The sequence below is a fragment of the Maniola hyperantus genome, chromosome 12, assembly GCF_902806685.2.
Source record: "Maniola hyperantus chromosome 12, iAphHyp1.2, whole genome shotgun sequence".
Classification (NCBI taxonomy): Eukaryota; Metazoa; Arthropoda; class Insecta; order Lepidoptera; family Nymphalidae; genus Maniola; species Maniola hyperantus.
In genome coordinates this window covers 13,565,752-13,589,888 of record NC_048547.1, presented here as the reverse complement: position 1 = coordinate 13,589,888, position 24,137 = coordinate 13,565,752, and the positions used below count along the sequence as shown (strand labels likewise).

General features: G+C 38.9%; 2 protein-coding genes and 1 long non-coding RNA gene across 3 annotated transcripts in view; 2 read left to right on the top strand and 1 right to left on the bottom strand.

The window, feature by feature from the left end:
• Positions 1-24,137, bottom strand: part of Ance-3 (angiotensin-converting enzyme Ance-3) — a 181,790-nt gene that overhangs the window by 88,654 nt on the left and 68,999 nt on the right. The window lies entirely within an intron of this gene.
• On the top strand, positions 4,286-4,505 carry LOC138403121 (uncharacterized). The gene is made up of 2 exons (XR_011237412.1): positions 4,286-4,405; positions 4,470-4,505. It is a non-coding gene; the product is annotated as an uncharacterized lncRNA (long non-coding RNA).
• LOC117987266 (uncharacterized) lies at positions 17,106-19,274 on the top strand. Its single transcript, XM_034974225.2, has 2 exons — positions 17,106-17,155; positions 17,493-19,274. Exons 1-2 carry the CDS (start codon positions 17,144-17,146, stop codon positions 18,606-18,608), a joined length of 1,128 nt encoding a protein of 375 aa, XP_034830116.1. The 5' UTR covers positions 17,106-17,143; the 3' UTR covers positions 18,609-19,274.

Sequence of the window (24,137 nt, the reverse complement as noted above, 5' to 3'; positions counted from 1 at the left end):
CGTTGACCGCTATGGTCAACGAACGTAGGCCATTCGAAGTCAATGCCACGTCGTAGGTGTGGCCTTAACCCCAGTTTTGCTCGCTATACATTGCGGGGTTGAAAAATACTAAATCACTAAAACTACAAAATGCTATAAAACTAAAATATTATTGGTATTGGATTGTGTTTAAATAGTAAATATAACAATATCGCTAAATTTTTGCTGGCGTTCTGGTTACACCCTGTATAAGTCTAGTTAGGTCCTTTCACTGAGCTGCGTTCCTTTGCAAACAAGGAGATTAAAATACAGATGTCTGTTGGGAGGCTTCGGCCATGGCTAGCTACAACCGTCACTGCTGCCTGACACCAGCCTGTGTCGTTTGGTCAAGTCTAGCTACTTGGAAATTGAGGAAGACTGAGGACCGGGTGTGGTGGCGCTCTTTCCAAGGGAAGGCCTATGTCCAACTGTGGATATCCACAGGTTGATGATGATCATGATGAAGTCTCATTTAATTTAAAACCAAGGTGGTGATCATTAAATAAATAGAATATTGCACGATTTGCTCGCACGGAGAAATATGTAGAGCGTTAAGTTGTAAGTTATCTTACGTTAGTAAAAATTGCGATGCGTAGATACCTCCTTGCGTCACACAAATGAAAGTGCATATGCAATGAATCTAAATATATAAAAGGAAAAGGTGACTGACTGACTGACTGATTGACTGACTGATCTATCAACGCACAGCTCAAACTACTGGACTGATTGGGCTGAAATTTGGCATGCAGATAGCTATTGTGACGTAAGCATCCGCTATGAAAGGATTTTTGAAAACTCAAGCCCTAAGGATGAAACAGGGGGTTGAAATTTTTGTAGTCCACGCAGACGAAGTAGTGAAAGACGCATAAGCTAGTTTTACACTAAAATTGATATAAATTTAGATATTTTTATTAACCTACTAGCTGATGTCCGCGACTTCGTCTGCGTGGAATTACGTTTTTTAAAAATCCCGTGCGAACTCTTCGATTTTCCGGGATATAAAGTAACCTATGTCACTCTCCAGGTCTTTATATATCCTTCTAAATGTTCCCAAATCTAACTCAAATTATGCTAGAAATTCTATAATTCCACGCTTGGTACGTATTTATAACAATCAGTTCGCTGAGTTTGACTTATTTTACCTATCAAACAATAAATTTAAAAAGGAATTAATAAACTATCATCGTAAAAAAAGTAGCTAACATCTAAATATGCATGCAATCACACACTCCCACTTACAGACACACACACATACACACACGCACACACACACACACACACACACAAGCATACACACACACTGTTGTAATTTTATTATTGTATATACCTACATTTATTCTAAATCTATTCTGTTAAAAATAGTTTTAATTATAATTTTAAGTAATATCTTTTGGCCTTCTGTTATAACTAGATTTAAATTTAAATAATAATTATGTATTTACGCTGTTGATAACTTTCAAATAAACAAAATAAATAAAAATACCAATCCAAAAAACACGTCAATCCGTTGCACCGTTGCGACGTGATTGAAGGACAAACCAACAAACAAACAAACACATTTTCGCATTTATAATAAGAGTACTGATTTTCAGCTTCTCCTCATGTGTAATACCTACAATGTATCAATTACTCAAGAGCAAGATATATTTTACTGTGAAAATCAATACAAATGAATTTGATACAGCACCTATACAATCTATAATGTTAATCTAATGGCCACAAATACGGTTCTCCGCCTACATCCACCTGCTTCTCGTCGCCTTCAGACGATCGGTCCAGTGAGTGGAGTGTCATCCTACATTACGCTTACCGGTACGCAGTCTCTACTCCAGTACGCTTAGTAGGTAGGTTCTAAAGAAGAAGAAGAGAGACGTAGACATAAATAAAATAAATAGTAATAATAATATACTATAATATAGACAACAATGTTGCCGTGTTTAGGCTGAGAGGCGGGCACACGGCACACGGCCAACAGAGAGACAGAAGGGGTTTTTAGCCGGTAAGAATCCGGCACTACCCAATATTTTTTTTCATTGGGTGTCTATGAGGATTTCCCCCTTCTGTATTTAAAAAAAAAGAGTACGCGTAGTACGAGAATTTATGTCTCACCAACGTTGATAGTATTCGAGCGTCGAAAACATTCCGCATTATAGGAAACTGGATCTTAATCGCCTTGTTTTAAAGCTCAAGTTTGTCAACACATCTACAGCCAGCGCTCCAAGCGGAAACGTTGTTAAATTAAAATTAGTGGCATTGAATTTTCGACTTCAATTCAAGGTTTTTTAGGTTCATTTTACTTTGAAGGTATTATGTTTCGACTCTCGAATTCTAGCAACATTTGGTGAGACGTAAAATCTTTAAGTGTACAGAACTTACTTATCATCAAGCAATTTTGTTTACTCAAAAACCTAGATCACAGTCTCAGATAAATCATAACTCACATGCAATTTCCTATTACATCTGTCAATATCGAAGTTATGTTGATTACCACTGCGTTGCGCAATTACCCCCTGGTCTGTAGTTCGAGTTACAATATCCGTCACTGTAAGGTTGTTATCGTCTAAATCGACAAACAAAAGGGACCTTGGGCGACAAGCGCACTAAAAATGAATGGTTTACGAAACTGTCACATTATGTGAGTGGCTATGTTGCATGACACGCCGTTAAAGTTACGTTTTTTTTTAAATAGAGATAGCGAGCAAACGAGCAGGCGGGTTACCTGATGTTAAGTGATTACCGCCGCCCATGAACATTTGCAGCACCGGAGGAACTACCGGTGCGTTGCCGACCTTTTAGGAATTTGTTGGTCCGCCCCTTGAATAACCCCATGTTGTAATCTAGTGGGAACACCGCCGACGCTAGTTTTTATCCCGGAACATCAAAGAGTTCCCACGGAATTCAAAAACCTAAATTCACGCGGGCGAAGTCGCGGGCATCATCTAGTATTTTATATAATAGTTTTCCGGGATAAAGATTAATTTAAATCTATCCGAGTTGCGAGCTATCTTTGTACCTATTAAAAATTAAATGCCTGCAACTTCGTCCACATAGATTAAGGTTTTTTCAAATTCCTGTAGGAACTCTTTGATTTTCCGGGACTAAAAGTAGTCTATGTCCTTCCCAAGGATGTCTGGACCTTTGCACTTGTTTTATGGACCAAACTATAATGCAATATCATGGTAACCTTGACCAATCGGGCGTGATTTAAATTTTTAATTTACACTTCTTCGATATGACCCAGCTATTCGAACACATCTATGCCGTTTGATTAGTCAGCGTGAATCTGATTTGAATATTATTAAAGAGATTAGATTAAATTACGTACTTTTAATTAAGAAATATCTTTGAAGAACTAATACAACGAACGCCCGTCAAATTCTTAAAATTATTGGTATGTCAAGGTCGGACTCCAAATAAAGAAATATTTCTCAATACAATATAATTCAACCTTGATTTATTTAGAATACTAGGTAATATGTTATTTTTGATTAGTACAATCAAAATATTAAAGTTATATTTTTATATTAAACTAGATGGTGTCCCGCGACTTCATCTAAGTACGTGGATTAAGGTTTTTAAAAATCCCGTGGGAACTCTTTGTTTTTTCTGGATAAATAGTAGCCTATGTCCTTCCCCGAGATGCAAACTATCTCTGTACCAAATTTCGTCAACCTCGGTCGAACGGATGGACCGTGAAAGGCTAGCAGACAGATAGACATACTTTCGCATTTATAATATTAGTATGGATATAAAAGGAAAAGCTGACTGACTGACTGATTGACTGACTGATCTATTCCGCAAAAAAATGAGCCAGCCCTTCTGTCACCAGATGAGGCTAATCGCGGTGAAATGTTTCGTAAATTTTTTTAGCACTAAGACTCTATAGCCCCAGGGTCTTCACGGCAAACGGAACAAAAATGTAACTCTCAATAAGAGAGGCGCTTGCCGTTTTCAGCCATCGATGTTTTTCAGCCATTTCTGCTGCGGCTCCCGGTCTTGATGCTGTCTCCCTGATATGACACGGGGCCAACCGCCGAGTTTCTTGCTGGTTCTTCTCGGTAGGAACGGCATTCCGAACCAGTGGTAAATTAAACTACCTGACGATTCAAAAGCACTTGTAAAATGTTTACTTGAATAAAACATATTGTATTCTATTCTATTCAATGTGTCAACGCAAGTTGCGTCCCACAGTAAATAAATTTAATAAATTAAGTAAATTAAAAAGTAGATTGATGTTTGGACTAGATGTAATTACTTTTAAATCTGTATATATAAAATTCAAAGTCCTGACTGACTGACTTATATATCAACGCACAGCCTAAACCGCTGGTCCTAGAGACATGAAATTTGGAGGGTATGTTCTTTGTAAAGAGTAGGCAACCACTAAGTAAGGATTTTTCGAAATTCCACCCCTAAGTGGGTTAAATGGGGGATGGAAATTTGTATGAAAGTCCGTCATTTTTGAAGTTACATCGATGAAAATTGGTATTTAAGCTTTCGGTTAAAAATAAAAAAATACGTATTTCACGATTTTTGGAAATTCTACTACTGAGGGGGTTAAATAGGGGATGAAAGTCCGTCATTTTTCAAGTTATTTGCATGAAAATTGGTATTTGGGTTTTCGGCAACAAATGAAGAAATATGTATTTCAGAATTTTTGGAAATTCAACCCCCACCTCGATTTTCTAAATTCCACCCGAGCGAAGCCGGGGCGGGTCAGCTAGTTATCCATAAAGCGTAAACGTTAGCTATTAATACCATTATGATATGTAATTAATACGTATCTAATTAACCTCAAAGTACAATATAATGGGATTCGTCCGAGTAGTGTGAATTACTGTAATTAAATAAACACTACGGTACAGGATGAGTGTGTGGTAATAGGATGCTTATGTACAGCGAGCCAATAAATATAAGTAGCACCAAAAAACCGGCCAAGTGCGAGTCAGGCTCGCGCATCGAGGGTTCTGTCGTTTTTTCGTCATTTTGCACGATAAATCAAAAAGTATTGTGCATAAAAATAAACAAAAATCTGTTTCTGAATGTATAACAAAAGATCTTTCATATGATACCCCCTTTGGTATAGTTATCTTACTTTAAAAATTGAAAATACTAACTAATTGTTCAAAACACTTTCTTTTTGTGATGTGACCACAAATTCACGGTTTTCAGATTGTTCCCCTAATGTCTGCTATAAGACCTACCTACTTAATAAATTTCATGATTCTAGGTCAACGGGAAGTACCCTGTAGGTTTCTTGACAGACACGACGGACAGATGGACAGACAGACAACAAAGTGGTCCTATAAGGGTTCCTTTTTTCCTTTTGAGATACAGAACCCTACAAATCATTCTCATTCTGAGAGAAGACTCGTGCTCAGTAGTATGCCAGCGATGGGTTGATCATGATGATGATAAGACAAACATACGCATATTCATTAGTTACGCACTTGTTTGCACCTCATGTCGTATCATTTCCTCATTATTTTAACAGTTTCAACAGATCACCAAGCTCTAATAACATATCTAATACATATATAATTAGAGTTCCGTGCTCGATGGCTGCCAACGGGACCCTATTACTAAGAATTTGCTTTCCGTCCGTCCGTCCGTCTGTCTGTCAGCGGGCTTTATCTCATGAACCGTAATGGGTAAAGAGTTTTACAAGAAATTTTCACAAAATGGTTTTTTTTTTAAGCATATTAGCCAAGTTATCGTGCTGACTAATATTCCCCTTTCTCCTCCAATTAAGCGTAACTTGTGCTAGGAGTAGGTACGACAATAATGCAACGGGTGTAGGGTTGCCAGCAGTGGCGTGCACAGTGTTTGAAGCCAGGGTAGGCATTCGTTAGGTAGAAACCTGTTTACTGGCAGGTCATAATGAAAAATATGCATTGAGCTATACAACTGGGGTAAGCAGTGCATTTATGCCTCTATGCCCTGCACGCCACTGGTTGCCAGGTCGCCAAATCTAATAGCCGGACAGACCAGCCAGTTTGGCCGGACATTTGGGTACAAAGGCCGGACACCCTACATTATTGAGGATTTTGTGTCTTATAATAGGTACGACAAAAAAATTGTATGTAAAAATCAAGCTTTTTTATTATTGTCATAAATCTTGTTGTCAGGCGGCACTGCCGCCTACGGGAGTGACCGACCGCCGACTCGCCTGCGCTCGGCCACACTCGTTTGTGAAATGTAAAAAGCCTAACTAACAAAAGCCGGACAAGCCGGACACCATTTATTTTAGCCGGACACGCAATCAAAAACCTACCTATATCCGGCTTTATCCGGACGCCTGGCAACCCTAAACGGGTGGGGTTTGAACCAGTGACCTTTCGGATTTCAGTCCACTCCTTTAACCGTTGAGCTATCGACGCTCTGAATGTATTTCTATTGCGTGTGTTTGTCTGGCTGTGTATTTCTATTGCCGCTAAACTAAAAACTTGAAAACAGCCGCCATTAAAATTAAATAAATTAACAAGTACTATTTCTCGTACGATGGTAGTTGGTACGGAATCCTTCGTGTGCGAGTCCGGCTCGCACTTTGCCGATTTTTGTACAGTTTCAACAGAGCACCAAGTCCTAATAAAATACCTACGTAATATAATTTTTAATTAAGTAACTAACTCTACACACCGCACCGTTACAAAATTCAAGATCACTTGATATGATTTTAATTCGCTGTGTGGCAACTTAACTAAATAATTTCCTTGTCACTTATTGCATGGTAAAGTTTATCCTTGTACATAATATAGAAAAACCCGCCAAGCGCGAGTCAGGCTCGCGCAACGAGGGTTCCGTATTACAGTCGTATTTTTTCGACATTTTGCACGTTAATTCAAAAACTTTGATGCATAAAAATAAATAAACTGCTTTAGAATGTACAGGTGACGCCCTTTCATATGATACCCCACTTGATATAGTTATCTTACTCCGAAAATTGAAAATACTAATTATTAGTTCATGACCACAATTTAATTTTTTTTGTGTGATGTAACCACAAATTCGCGGTTTTCAGATTTTTCCCCGAATGTCAGCTATAAGACCTACCTACCTGCCAAATTTCATGATTCTAGGTCAACGGGAAGTGCCCTGTAGGTTTCTTGACAGACCGACAGACAGACAGACAGACAGACAACAAAGTGATCCTATAAGGGTTCCGTACGGGTTATTACTTGAGCATGATGATAGTCACGGTTAAAAACTAAATAATTTACTACTAATAGACATACCTTCAAGAGGCATCGCAGTTAAAAGTTGCTAAACATAATATATAAATTGTATCGAGACAGTGTGGCTAATTCCGTTGTACATAATCTCTAAACTAAACTAAAATGACACGTCTAAATATATTGCTATCCCTTTCATAATGTTGCTTGCGAAAAAATATGGCACTTTAGACCTGTTAATTTAGTTTAGAGATTGTGTTCAAGAGAATCGGCCCCAATCATTATGTAAATGTATTCAAAATCACGTGTTTACATTATTAAGTTCAAGGTGGCTCGAAGGCGGGACTTTTGACCAAGTCTGCTTAGTATGAGTGAGTATCGCCAACGTTGGTAGTTTTCGAGCGTTGACACATTTTTCCGTTAAGATAAATGTACCTTAATACAGCTGTCGTTTTACAGATCAAGTTTCATTTCATTTATGTAATTTATTTCATGCATTCCAATATTATTCATACCTACTTCATATACGTACTATAATAACCATAATCTATCTACTTGTTTTTAACTGACTTCCAAAAAGGAGGTGGTTCTCAAATCGGCCCGTTCCTTTTTTTTGTATTACGTGTATCCTAAATTAATTTTCCAGTGATTGGAAATTGGTTTTTTCAGGTTGGGAATCTGTTTGACTGTTTACACAGGCTACATTCCTAGTAGGTACAGCGAAAAATCTTCCACTCAACTAATGAATGTTTATATCAATGGATGGATGTATGATTCAAGAGTTGAAAAAAAATACATCTATAGCCAGTGCTATAAGAGAAACGTTACGAAATTAAAATCAGTTGAACGGATATTTTTATTTTAAATCAACGATTTAGGTCCATTTTTACTCTGATGTTATTATGTTTCGAACGCTCGAATTCTACCAACATTGGAGAGGTGCAAATCTCATACTAACCCCACTGAAGTTTGTATGTGATAACATTGCCAAATACAGAATTCAGAAAGTCATACAAATCTTTAATAGATCATTTGACGGATGGACTTTTATTTATTTTGGTGATTAAACTATTTAACAGATGTGTATTTTGTATTCGTCCGAGTATATTTTGTTCGTTTGATTTATTTATTTTATTAGGGTTCCCTATGGGATCCTATTACTAAGCCTCCACTGTCCGTGCATCCGTCTGTCTGTCTGTCTGTCAATGGGCTGTATCTCGTGAACCCTTATAGTTAGAGAGTTAAAATTTTCACAGAATGTGTATCTGTATTGCCGCTGTAACTGCAAAAACTAAAAGTTTCAAAATAGTAACCATGTAAATTAAAGAAACCAATAGCAATTTCACCCCCACCACCTGGGTGCTTGATGGTGCACTTCGACGACCCGTTGTGCCAGCTACTTTTTTCCATGCACATGCAAACTGGGATTATTCAAGGGGCAGACCAACAAACTGAAAGGCCAGCAACGCCTAGGCGGTTCCTCTGGTGCTGCAGATGTTCATGAGCCGCGGTAATCACTTAACATCAGGTGACCCGCCTGCACGTTTGCTGGCTATTTTTTTTTTAAATCCTTTGTAAGCGAGTCCCACTCGCACTTAGCGGCTTGGCGGCTTGTCTGAGCACTGCACATTTCTCTGTCGGTAGCAAAGTATAACAAATGGCTTAATTACTTACAAGACATTCCACATATTATTATGTTATGACTTATGAGTCATAACTATCATGGTTTTGTCAAAACAATGTGGTTAATAAATTAATCTTTAGAGCATATTACAAGTGTATTATGGAGTAACAAGTTGTAAACTTTAACATCCTTCAGATGAACTTTCAATCTTTTGAAAGGTCAACCGGATCAATCGAAGTCTTGCTACGAAATGATCATATTAATTACTAGCTGATGCCCGCGACTCCGTCCGCGTTGATCTCCATAGTGAATCTTTGAATCTTTCCATAGTGGGAGTTTACGTTATAAGATACAATAAGATATGCGTCGTTTAAATCAGCGATTCGAGTTGAACGTTGATATGTACTTATTGTCAGTCAGTTTATTCTTTTATACACCCGCGACTTCGTCCGCGTGGATTTACGTTTTTCAAAATCCCGCGGAAACTCTTTGATTTTCCGGGATAAAAAGTAGCCTATGTGTTAATCCAGGGTATAATTTATCTCCATTCCAAATTTGAGCCAAATCCGTCCAGTAGTTTTTGCGTTATTGAGTTACAAACATCCAAACATCCACACTTTCACATTAATATTTATAATATTCATATAAATAGGATTTTCATATTATAGTTAGGTACCTATAGTCATAAGTTTCATATAAGGTTAATGACCTGACTGGCGATAAATAACGACTTATGCCATTTATCTAGCCTATAAAAGACCGGAAGACAGACACATCTGGCGAGTTGCAGGGAGCCACTGGATTCAAGAGCGTGGCGTGTAGAAGTCCCTACAAGAGACCTATGTCCAGCAGTGGACGTCTAACTGTGATGATGATGACTCTATAACAGCCCCCTAAGGTGTATACTTAGGTTCTGTCGTCGGATCGTATCGCCGGACGGCGAATTTGTATATTATTTTTAGTTCGGGGTGGATATACCAACACACATTTTTGAGTCCCAGAAGCTGTGATAGCCTAGTGGCTAAGATATCCGCCTTCTAAGTCCTATTCTAACGAAAACGTTGAACTATTGTCTAAAGATTATTCACGATGGAAATTCCATTTTCTGCAAAAAATTCACAAAATGCAATTTCACAAAAAATGAAAATCCGGTCACTGATACTCAGTTAATTTAAGCCCCAGACACATAGCTGCCACGTTATCATCATCATGATCAACCCATCGCCGACTCACTACATAGTACGGATCTCCTCTTAGAGCGAAAAGGGTTTTAGCTAAGTGCGGATTGGTAGACTTCACAGTTCACACACTTTTGAAAACATTATGGAGAACTCTCAGGCATGCAGGTTTCCTCACAATGTTTTCCTTTACCGTTAAAGCAAGTGATTTTTAATTACTTAAAACGCACATAACTCCGAAAAGTTAGAGGTCCGGGATCGAACCCCCGACCTCCGATTAGAAGGCGGACGTCCTAACCACTAGGCTATCACAGCTAATGTACTCGAATACAATGGAATTATTTCAGTCGTGCAGATAAAACTAAAATCGTCTAAGATTAGAACTTTCAAGGAAGTATTCTAAGCGTGTTTCAATTTCGTTGAACTCCAATAAACGTAAAAACGTAACAAAAAATGGGAAACTTATTTAAATACAGTTCTTTTGTATATTTTGTGGTACTTTATGTGAATCATGTTTACTGAGCGGCTAATTCACTGACAAGTGGGTACCTATAGTTCACTCTGCCTATAATTTCACCAAATGTCATCATCATTATCATCCTGATCCACACATCGCCGGCTCAGTAGAAAGTACGGGTCTCCTCTCAGTATGAGGAAAGTTTGGTCATAGTCCACCACGCTAACCATTTTATCTGGTGGGAGGCTTCGGCCGTGGCTAGTTACCACCCTACCGGCAAAGCCGTACCGCCAAGCGATTTAGCGTTCCGGTACGATGTCGTGTAGAAACCCCGCCCGTTGCACTATTGTCGTACTTACTCCTAGCACAAGTTTTGCGCTTAGTTGGAGAGGAAAGGGGAATATTAGTCATTTAATATTGCTAATATTCTTTTTTTTTTTCAAAGGAGCATGGGTTTAATAAAAACTGCCATACCTCTTCCAGGTTATCCCCCTTTTTATCTTAGGCTGCATCATCACTTAACACTAGGTGAAACTGCAGTCAAGAGCTAACTTGTAACTGAAAAAAAAATTTAAAAAAAATGTGCGCATTGGCAGCCAATGCTTGGGTGAATTACATGAAAAACCATTCTCAGTGAACATCTAGGTACTTAATAAAAAAAACTTAATACCTTACCTTAAACCATAATATTTTGATTTATGTTAGATCGATAGGAATGCCATATCGTTCGTAAAGGTCATGGTAGTCTGTTGCATTATATTTTATTTAGGTATTTACCTTATTACATAATAGGGTCTTGAACTGTAGTAATAAAATTATGTGATGTTTTGTATATCGAGTTTATGGGGCGAGAATTCATTACTAAAGAGAATATTATTTCTTTATTTTTAACATAATTAATTATTATCATTAACGTCACGGTGCACTACGGAAGGCGATCAATGACGTCACAAGGCGATAAACGATAAATATTTTCCAACTTTTTAACATAATCTTATTATTGGGTATTAATTAGTTGTAATTTCTGCGGGATCTGGGAATGGAAATGCTGCTTAAATATTTTTTAGCAGCATTTCAGTTATGTAAATAACATGTTGAAATACTTTTCATAAAACAGTCCAAGACCCTATTACATATTTATTAATCTTTATAATGCTAAGTCCTGACTGACTGACTGACTTATATATCAACGCACAGCCTAAACCGCTAGTCTTAGAGACATGAAATTTTGAGGGTGTGTTCTTTGTAAATGTCCACAAAAAAGGTTTTTCGAAATTCCACCCCTAAGTGAGTTAAATGGCGGATGGAAATTCGTATGAAAGTATGTCATTTCGATAAAAATTGGTATTTAAGCTTTTGGTTAAAAATTTAAAAAATACATATTTCACGATTTTTGAAAATTCTACTACCAATAGGTGATGAAAGCTTGTATGAAAGTCCGTCATTTTTCAAGTTATTTGCATGAAAATTGGTATTTGGGTTTTCAGCCACAAATGAAAAAATACGTGTTTCAGGATTTTTGGAAATTCAACCCCCACCTCGATTTTCTAAATTCCACTCGAGCGAAGCCGGGGCGGGTCAGCTAGTCTACTACATAAATATTACAACGAGTGATTTGTTATTATTAGGTACATCCAATTGAACGTAAATTCGATATATTAACTTTAGAAAGGACATGGAGTGAGTAGTAATCTTTAGTTAAGATGATGTTAATTTTATTCTACTTATATTATCCATACTAATATTATAAATGCGAAAGTGTGTCTGTCTATCTGTCTGTCTGCTAGCTTTTCACAGCTTAACCGTTCAACCGATTTTGACGAAATTTGGTACAGAAATAGCTTGCATCCCGAGGAAGGACATCGGCTACTTTTTATCCCGGAAAATTAAACAGTTCCCACGGGATTTTCAAAAACCTAAATTGCCCGCGCGGACATCTAGTAGGCAATATTTTCGGAGTTATGTGCGTTTTAAGTAATTAAATATCACTGCTTTAAAGGAAAACATCGTTAGGAAACCTACATGCCTGAGAGTTCTCCATAATGTTGTCAAAGGTGTGTGAAGTCTACCAATCCGCACATGGCCAGCGTGGTAGACTATGGCCAAACCCTTCTCACTCTGAGAACAGACCCGTGCTCTGCAGTGAGCCGACGATGGGTTGATCATGATGATGAATGCGAACAAAGTTACGCCATAAGTTAATAGTATCCCATATACTAGTAATGGGTAGTGATAGCATAAGAAAAGGATTTTAATACGATTTTATATCATGGCAGCCAATTAGGGAACACATAAGTACCTAATTAGGGACATACAATAAACAATGCCATATATCTTCCAGGCTGCCGCATTCCGTCTCATTTTGATTGCATCTTGCATGATGCAATCACGTTACATGACACGTCGTAATCGAACAAACACCTGTCATCCAATAAAAAAGGGTTCATTGTGTCACTGTGCATTGTTATTCAATTAAAAAAGCTCAACGATTATAAAACTCATAACTCAAAAGACAGGCAAAGCTCATATATCTAATTTTATTGTATTTTAAAAAGAGAAAACAAAGTCGGACGCGACTACCTAAATTTCAAACCCCCATTTAACCCACTTAGGGGTAAAATTTCGAAAAATCCTTTCTTAGTGGATACCTACTCTTTACAAAGAACACACCCTCCATTTCATGTCTCTAGGACCAACGGTTTAGGCTGTGCGTTGATATATAAGTCAGTCAGTCAGTCAGGACTTTGAATTTTATATATACAGACAGATAGCGAGCAGACGAGCAGGTGGGTCACCTGACGTTAATTGATTACCTACATCATCATCATCATCATGATCAACCCGTCAGCATCCTACTCCTGAGCAGGAGTTTCATCTCAGAAAGAGAAGGATCATAGTCCGCCGCGCTGGCAAAGTGCGGAAAGACTTCACACACCTTTGAGAATATTATGGAGAACTCTCAGGCATGCAGACGATGCTTTCCTTCACAATTAAAGCAAGTGATATTCAACTTCGAAAATTTAGACTTCGAAAGGTCGGAATCGAACCCAAGACCTCCCGAATAGGAAGCGGATGTTTTAACCACTAGGCTATCAGGGCTCTTGTAACATTAGTATGGATTTATTTAAGCGCCACTAATTCGTGCTACGCTTGCTCAATGATTTATAACGCAAGAAAATTCGGAACTGAAAATTTTCCGGACTCCGCGCCGCCTTAGCTCATAAATAAAATAAAATTTATGTTAGAAATTAAATTAAGTAATTGTTTGGAACTGTCGTAGAAATTGTATTGTTGATTTTAATATTTTTTAATGCAACAAGTTAGATGTGAAATCTATTTCAGTAGAGTGTAAGTTAAGGTCATTAGAATAGAATAGAAAGAATTTGAGTCAAATAAACTTTTCCAAGTGCTATTCAGTGCGTCAAAAGAATTGATAGCTCAGGAACGGAATGGACACATAGGCTGATTAGAGATATAAAGAGCTGGGTATCCAGGAAACACGGTGTACTGACGTTCCGGATGACACAATGTTTCACAGGACACGGGGTGTTTATGCAGTACACAGAGCGTATAAAAAAAAGGGACAGTAGTAAATGTATGTACTGCATTGAACCAATAGACAATGCGGAACATACATTGTTCAATTTTTACAATTTTTATTTTATTCTATTTTATTTTACTTATTTATCTTATTTTATTGTTTAATTTAGATTTTATTATTAAGTAATAGTTAGATACTCAATAATTGTATTGTAAATTAAAAAAAAGCTTATGTAACAGGGAAGGCACTGGCTCCCATGACACAGTTTATACTTCTTTGGGAGCCAGTGGTCAAAGTCTTATGTGTCAAACCTTTTTTGCAAATAAAGATATATGTTATGTTATGTTATGTTATTGTTCCGGTGTCCTCAGTTTGAGGTAGAAAGAAAGAATGTCGTGGACGAGCTGGGAGACGAGTTTAGGGTGGAGAGCCTCGTAAATACTATTCTGGAAGAGAAAAAGAAGTGGGTGACAATCCAGAGATATATAGAAATCATAATGGAAAGAAAAGAGAAAGACGAAAGAGAAGGAAGATGAGTCAGACCGCGGCAGTAATGGTAGGCCAACAAGGCGGGAACGTTATTGCTTGAAGAAAGGGGTTTTTAGTCGGTAGGAGTCCGGCACTATGTCCATGAGGATTTTCCCCTCCTACGAAAAAAAAAAAAAAAAAAAAAAGGAACGGAATGCTAGAGAAGAACCAGCAAGAAATACGGCGGTTGCTCTTTTCAAATGTTCAATTAATTACAATAATATTATGCCATATTGTATTTTGTAATTGAAATAATGTGCATTACTGGAGCGAGTCAAAGCCACGCTTTATTATCATTTACTTACATAATTGTTTTTGATTGTACAATTAATAATATGCTTTTTAGCGGTGATAGCTTCGTGGTTAGGACGTCCGCCTTCTAATCGGAGGTCGGGGGTTCGATCCCGGGCACGCACCACTAACGTTTCGGAGTTATGTGCGTTTCTTTAACAGTGAAGGAAAACATCGTGAGGGAACCTGCATGCCTGAGAGTTCTCCATGTTCTCAAAGGTGTGTGAAGTCTACCAATCCGCATAGGACCAGCATGGCAGACTACGGCTTAAGCCCATCTCGCTTTGAGAGCAGGCCCGTTCTCAGTAGTGGGCTGGTCATGGGTTGATCATGATGATGATGATGCTTTTTTAGGAGCATACTTACCTTTAATAAATCCTGATTATTGTTTTATTTTGCTCTATGAGTGTTCGAATAGGGATGTCCTGTAGAAAATTATTGCATAGACTGATCATGCTGGTAGCAGTTGAGGTCCCAAGGTGCTGGAATGGCAACCCCGCACCGGGAGACGCAGTGTTGGAAGACCCCCCCGGACGGACGACATCAGACGAGTCGCAGGGAGCCGCTGGATTCAGGCGGCGCAAGACCGTGGCGTGTAGAAGTCCCTACAAGAGACCTATGTCCAGCAGTGGAGGCTGAGGCTTAATGATGATGATGAAGATGAGTCATCAGTGATGAGTCAGTTTCTTGCTGGTTCTTCTCGGTAGGAACGGCATTCCGAACCAGTGGTAAATTAAACTAGTTAACGATTCAAAAGCACTTGTAATAAGTCTACTTGAATAAAATATATTATATTCTATTCTATTCTAGTCTGGTCATTTTTGGGTAACAACATATTATATTATGGGGGCCGATCAAGAAACTGAAAAATTAGGAAATTCTCTCTTTTGCTATTTCTTATACACGTTAGCCTTGAAGTCATGAAGCCTCTTACCATTAAAGTCTTTAGGTAACTACAATTCGGTTTGGTAATACTCATACTTTATAGAGATCGTTGATAATATTGAAATTCGGATTACGCACTACAAATCTCATAGAGAGGCGAAATGTTAATATTTGTTTAATTAAAACATTAATTAGCATACTGCTTTAAACCGCATCTTTTACCATAATTTTATGATTTTAGCGTTTATAATGATCCATCTTCTCTTCTCTATATATTAAAAATGATTCGCTAAATGTGTTGGTGATCGCAAATCTCGAGAGCAGCTGAACCGATTTCGCTAATTCTTTTTTTATAATATTCCTTGAAGTACGAGGATGGTTCTTACGGAGAGAAATTTTGAAAAAATAGGCGGTATGAAGTTCGCCGGGGCAGATAGTTATAAACAACAATATATCTTACAGCCTTAGGTATTGTAATTCATCATATCAACTCATTGCCAACCCTCTAATGAGAACGATTCTTAACGGCATAAGCCCTAGTCCACCACGCTTATCAATTGCGGATTGGCTTTAAACAAATTATGAAAATTTTCAATCATCGATTTACTCACGATATTTTCTTTCACATATCAAATAATACACGTGATTCTGAAAATTTAGAAGTGCGTGCCCGAGATCGAATACCGGACCATAGTTTTAATTATTTGGCTATCACAGAGGCAACACTGAGGTATTCCTCATTTTTGAGGACTGTGACCCATTTCCGTTAATCACATAACGGTAGGAGTTTTCTTGGGAGAATAATGAGGTTGATACCCAGATCCTTCGGTACTGATTCTGAGCACAATCTAATTTTAGAGTATTCGCATCCTGTTCTTACTAATGTACCTAATATGAAAAGGACAGACGCAATTTGACAGTTTTAAATTTAATTTTTAGATGGTAAAACCCGTGATTTTAGCGCGCAGTCGCGAGCCTACTGTTTAAATTTGTAGCGTGCATTAAAATTTTGAGTCTTTAAATGTAAAGTTCATGTTCTGTCCCTTTTTAGCTTGTTAAAAAGAAAAGGATGCAGATACTCTAAATTTAGTTTAGAGAAAGACAACGAAATCGGTGCCAATTAGCTATGTATTATAGAAATTTTGTAATTAAGCAAGCGCAGTCAAATGCAAATAGCCGATGATAGGCGTATCGCGCCCTATCGCGAGTATTTCAGGAACCGCTCGCCACCACAGAACCGGTCGACATCTGTGCTGAGTCTATATGGAGCATTCGGCTTTACGATTACCCCTCAAAAGCGAAAGTGTAACGTAGTCCTACGGAGCGGCGCCATATTTTTTTTCTTCACTTGGCCGCTCAATCCGCATATATATAGCGTGGCAGCCCCAACCACGCATCATTCGCATTCAGGACCTCGCTGCCTTCAGTGCAACAACCAAACGCAGCATCATGAAGCTCATGGTGTGTTCCAAATAATTGTGTGCTTGTGCAAGTGTATAGTGATAGTGCTCTCTGGATTCTAATCCCTGTCTCGGTTGCAAAACGCGGATGTATTGCGTGGCTTAATGTGTCACCGCCAATGCCTCAAGCCTTGAGGGTTTACTGATCACTTTCTTTATCTCTAATTAAAATAGAGCTTTGGCAATCACTGACAGATTAATAATTATAAACTGGTTTCAGTAAATCCATAATTTCAAGAACGTTGCCAAAGTGTTGAAGTATTATATCGTACTTCGTAACCATGTCATGAATTTTGTAATGAATAGTTTAAGAGGTTTAACCGGATTATTTTTTTCAGCTCGTGGCCGCCAGTCTGGTGGCTGTTCTGGCTTTCGCTCACGCGGAAGAGGCCAAGGCAGCAGAAAAAGAAGTGGCAGCATCCGATAATACTGCGGCGGCCGACGAAAAGAAACACGAAAAACGTGGACTGATCGGTCTCGGCTACGGAGGACACGGTGGATTCGGCGGTGGCCTCGGAGGAGGTCTGGGAGGCGGCTTCGGCGGTGGTCACGGTGGTGGCTTCGGCGGTGGCTACGGAGGGGGCTACGGCGGTGGCTACGGAGGTGGTTACGGTGGTGGCTACGGAGGACACGAGGAATCGCACAAAACTATCACCGTGGTCAAGAATGTCCCAGTTCCCTACCCAGTAGAAAAACACATTCCTTACCCAGTTGAAAAGCGCATTCCCTATCCCGTTAAGGTAGCAGTTCCCCAACCCTACCCAGTGGTGAAGCACGTCCCGTACCAAGTAAAGGAGATCGTCAAAGTACCCGTCCATGTACCTGCTCCCTACCCCGTCGAAAAGAAGGTCCCCTACCCCGTACACGTTCCCGTTGACAGGCCCGTACCCGTCAAAGTATACGTGCCCCAACCCTACCCCGTAGAGAAGAAAGTACATGTGCCCGTCAAGGTTCACGTGCCCGCTCCTTACCCAGTCGAGAAGAAGGTGCCCTACCCAGTGAAGGTTCCCGTACATGTGCCCGCTCCCTACCCTGTGTACAAGGAAATCCCCTACCCAGTCAAGGTACCCGTCGACAGACCCTACCCCGTACACGTTCCCAAGCCCGTGCCTTACCCAGTAGAAAAGCCCGTGCCTTACCCAGTAGAGAAACCAGTGCCTTACCCCGTCAAGGTCCACGTCGACCGCCCCGTGCCCGTGCACGTCGAGAAACCCGTGCCCTACCCCGTCAAGGTGCCATACCCGGCGCCCTACCCCGTCGAGAAGCACATCCCCTACCCAGTGGAGAAGCACGTGCCATTCCCCGTCAAAGTGCCCGTAGACAGGCCGTACCCAGTCCACATCGAAAGGCATGTACCATACCACGTCGAAAAACCCGTGCCTTACCCCGTTAAGGTTCCAGTGCCGGTTGTCGTCGGTCACGGACACGAGTATGGACATCATGGTGGCTACTAGATAGTTGCAGGGAGCAGACGCTGTATTGTGATATTATGTAAATGTAAGATTAGATCGAGCCTGCGCGCGCGCACCTCCGAGTTATCTATCAGAGCGGGTAGTGGAAGCGTTCCAGACCCCTGGGCAGCCCACTCAGAGACGCGCGCTCGCTACGTATGAGGGGTTCATTCGTTGCGCGCTCCAAACAAATGTACTTTGACTGGCATTTGATGATTAATCAATCAAACTCAATGAAATTTTGTAGATACGTTCTAGGAACTAATACCTATGTCTGTGGTTTTCCAGATTTCCGGTAAAATATTTAGTTTCACAGTTACACGGTCTCAAAAATTTGTGTACATATTTAAATCCGTGTAATTTTAAAACTAGTTGTTTTTTACGGAAAACTGGCCAACCACACACATAGGTAGTTTTAAGAACGTGTCTACAAAATTGTATAGAGTTTAATTGGTTAATATTCAAATGAGAATCAAAATACGTTTGTATGGAGCGAGTGACGGAGAGTCCCCTGTTAACGTAACTTTATAATTCTATTTTTATTTTGTTATTATTTTTTTATTTTGTGAAACTGATCGGGAATGTTGCGTTTTTTATACTTCGAGTTGATGTACCTGTTATTTGATAGAACGAAATGTGTTTACTAGCGAAATAACGACCTAAGAAATAAATGCTAAAAGTGAGCAATTGTTTTATTCTAGTCCATTGTTGGGTAATTAGAGGGTGTAATATATCTGGTTATTCGGCTGTGGCCGGCGGTTTGCGAAATCGGACATGATATGACCTAGATTGGTATCGCATCGCAAGCCGCTTGGATCGCCGCTACTTAACTCTGTCGAAACGTTTGACAATAAACATGTACACCGTTGTTTTGCGTAAGTATAGCAACTTACTACGCTAACCGCCGTACTCAGAGTCGCTTAATCGTTACTTAAGTTTAGTTAAAACTAGCGACCCGCCCCGGCTTCGCATGGGTGGCAATGTAGATACTTAGATATCTAGTGTCACTTTCTTACTAATATTATAAACGCGACCACCGCCGCCTTCGTCTCGTTTTGTTGCGCGTAATATTTGTTAATTTTCGATGGAAGCTTAATTTCTTCCGACATTTTGTTCAAATATCGTCATATTTCAACAAGTCAACGTCATAGTTAATAGGTATCTTCGTTGCATATATGCACTGAGGACAAACCTCTGTGGTTTTTTCGGTGTTTTTAGTTTAAGCTTTTATTTGTATGTATTTTTATTTGATAATAAATTAAAAAAAAAAAAAAAAAATTAATACAAACCAATATTAAATTATACCTATAAACCTTTCTCTTGAATCACTCTATCTATTGGTGAAAACCGCATTAAATCCATTGCGTAGTTTAAAATTCTACGCGTTCATACATACAGACAGCGGGAAGCGACTTTATTTTATACTATGTAGAGACGAGACAGAGCTATATCTCTCACATAAATCTGTCTCGTTTTAACTCAATATTAAGTAACGATTAGCGACTCTAAGTACGGCGGTAAGTTTATTGCCACTAGTATGTAATAGAGCGACGCCAATGCCTTCATTCACATTATTATCATTTAAAACTCGTTCATGAATAGAATTGGAATTGAATTGATAGTATTTGACTTTTATCTATATTTTATTACGATTTATTCATCCTACAATAGTAAAAATTGCGACAGCCTGTTCGTTTGTTGATTTGTCCTTCAACCACGCAGCATCGGATGGATGTGGTTTTTTTCATGGATAGAGAGGAAAATTCGATTTGCCACGGGATTTTTAAAAAACCTAAATATACGCTGACGAAGTTGTGGGAATCATGTTCAAGTAGCATCAAGCCAGTAGCCGGCAAGAAGTATTGAACATCGACCTTTCTATGGAGATAGCGGATTTGTAAAGCATTGTCTCTGTCGTTGAGACCGACAAAACGTCATATAGGTATGAGTGACAGAGACCACGCTCTACGAAACCGCTATCTCTTTCCAAAGTGCGATGAAGGTCTATGTACAGTATTTCCTGCCGGGTACTATATAAATCTATTTTATTTTGTGACATTTTCCAGCAATAGAAAAAAGCAAAATGTTTGTCTAGATATTTTTGTGAAAAACATCAAATATTCAATGATTTACCCATGATTTACCTAATACTGAAAAGGTAAAAAACAGACAGACACCAACTGTCAATTTCGATTTAAAAAAATTAATTGACGTAATTAATATAAAGTATTCAAATGTTTTACGACTAACTGCACTAAAATTATATAGAAGTATCGAATCATTATATGTTTCGATATCGTCCTCGACTTAGATTTGCATAACATATAATTTATTGACTATAGCCTACCTTTAGTCTACTGGTAGGAGTACAAAATACCCATTTACCCAACACAGCGAAAGATTTAATTATACGTATACCTTCTTGATTGTAAATTTCATAACTTGTAACTTGAAGTCTCGTAGTAAAACTGTTCTCAGGGCATCGTTTACTTTTATGCATTGATTTTGCTTTTATATGCTTATCTATTGATTCCTTAATATTTAGTATCCTATTGATATCTTACTAGGACTTTAATTCATCATCATCATCTGTCGCTGTCTGTCGCTTTGACGAACTGTATGACCTGCCCATTGCCACTTCAAGTTCACAACCCGCTGAGCTACGTTTATATAATATCTACCTAAAAAGACAAATCTAGTGCGAGCTCCTATTGGGGCGTCTGGTACCTCAGATATTCGCCATAGAGGTTTGAGTCTGAGGGGCCCGACGACACAAGCAGTCTCTACACAAGCTGAGTGGCCTACCTATTCGAGGTGTTGCACTGCTGTACAGTACCCGTAGTACAAGATTTTACGTCTCACCAAACCAAACCAAATTCGAGAGTCGAAATACTTCCGCGTTACAGTAAAATGGACCTAAACAGCCTTGAGTTGAAGTCAAATATTCAATGCCACTGATTTTAATTTCGCAATGTTTCCGCTTGGAGCGCTGGCTGTAGAAGTGTAGACAAACTTGAGCTTTAAAACAAGGCATTTAAGATCCAGTTTACTGTAACGCGGAAGTATTTCGATTCTCGAATTTGGTTTGGTTTGGTGAGACGTAAAATCTTGTACTACGGGTACTGGACAATATTGTCCATATCACCATGTTTATAATGATACCTCGGATAAACATTCTATTCTATTCTATTCTTTTTTTTAATTTGGTACATATTAAAATATGTCATATAAGTAACGTTTCCGTTGTATGTATAATGTTGCAATATTTTAGTAATCCGCCGGTTTCTTTGTTGGTATGTACGTGTCATGTAAAACGTGTGACATGACATGCATGCTGAACCACAAGTACTGCAATATTAGACACCTTTAATATAACCCTTAAAGTGTAAGATATAAGGGATAAATCGCTATTTGTTTTAGACTGCCATATATTAGGTAATATTTCTTCGGAAGTTATGTACTGTATGTCTCGGACATGCCGCGAGTTATAGCAATATAAGTAAATTGCTAATGCGCGTGGCCGCCATTTTAGTGACGTCAGCACTAGACTGAAATTTCGAGCTGATGGTATATTTTATTTCGGCTTCAAAACGACTTCATTTCGATGTTTATGAGACATGGTTCAAGCGCAATAGCAATTTGCGGGACTTATACCTAATACAAGGAAACTGTAGAAGGAACAATAGGTAGATTGAAATCGATTTATGCCATGATCAATCGGTGTAGGTAATGTATAGTTGGTTCAACCAGCTAAAGTGAAATTCGTTTAGTGAAAGAACAAATCAAGTTCAAAAACTAAGGCGAACAGTTTATAACTTTATAGGCATTATTTTTATAGTAATCAATCAGAAATAAGGAGATCCGTGAAAAGCCTCAATAGCTCAACCGGTAAAGGAGTGGACTGAAAACCGAAAGGTCGACGGTTCAAACCCCGCCCGTTGCACTATTGTCGTACCTACTCCTAGCACGAGCTTGACGCTTAGTTGGAGAGGAAAGGGGAATATTAGTCATTTAACATGGTTAATATAATTTAAAAAAAAAAAGAAGAAAAAAAGAACTAGAGTAACCGACATAGCTCAACGGGTTGCGAAGCTGAAGTGGCAATGGGCAGGGCACATAGTTCGGAAAACTGATAGTTGGGGGCAACCTCGCACCGGAAAGTCGTTGGAAGAACTCCAACTGGGTAAACAAACGACATCAAACGAGTCGATGCTGCTCATCATCGATCGATGATCGGGAGCCGCTGGATTCAGGCGGTGCAAGACCGTGACGTGTGGAAGTCCCTACAACAGACCTATGTCCAGCAGTGGACGTCTATCGGTTAATGATGATGATGACTTGAAATTACCTAACTTCGACGTCACCAGTGGCGTGCACAGGGTTTGAAGCCAGGGTATGCATTAGTTAAGTAGGAACCTGTTTACTGGCAGGTCATAATGAAAAATATGCATTGAGCTAAACAACTTGGGTAAGCAGTGCATTTATGCCTCTATGATCTGTATTCTGTACGCCACTGGACGTCACCTATAACTTTGCCTTGCTCACGTACCGTATTTACCACGGTAGGTGACAATAACTTACATCATTGCAAATCAATACAAATGATGTAGTTGTAGTCTAGATAACTGATTGCAAGGAAAGTAATAAATCCTAAGTCATCTGGTAGGCATTACGCTGTAAAATAAACCTGTCTTGCTAAAATAACACCTAACACTCCCTTAATATAATTATTATAACTAGCTTATTCCCGCGACTTCGTCCGCGTGAACTACACGAATTTCAAACCCCTATTTTACCCCCTTACGGGCTGAATTATCAAAAATCCTTTCTTAATGGATGTCCACGTCATAATAGCTATCTGCATGCCAAATTTCTGCCCGATCCGTCCAGTAGTTTAAGCTGTGCGTTGATAGGTTAGTCAGTCAGTCAGTCAGTTTTTCGTTTTATATATTTAGATTAAAGTGCCTAAGTATGTGTATGTTAGTTTTTTCTTCAATCACGCTGCAACGGAACGTGATTTTGCATGGATATAGTTCAAAACCGGTAGAGTAATAATTATATAGGCTACTATTTCCACTTTAGGAAAATAGAAGTCTTCCCACGGGATTTTAAGAATCTAAATCCATAACGAAGTCATGGCTAGTACACCATAAATCATGATCATCAACAACTTGTCGCCGCGGCGCGCCGGCGGCGCACTAAAAAGCCTGTAGCGTCAAATATGTTTTAATTACTTAGGAACCCGGTTTGGTCATGTGAGGAGTCACAGTCTATTACTGAACTGTGACGGATGATTGATCAATCGACAGACACGGTACCTACTGATAATTCATACCTACATACTTACATATATATAGTACTAAAATGTCCCTAAATTTTTTGTTTAGCTGGTTGATGAATAACATTACAGCATGAGCTTACGAACGTCAAAAAGTGTCCGTGAAAATCCGGAAAATATTATTAGCTCACCTGCGATTATGTGATTACTTGTAGTTCAGGCGATTCACACATAAGTATCACTTTATTGTCTGT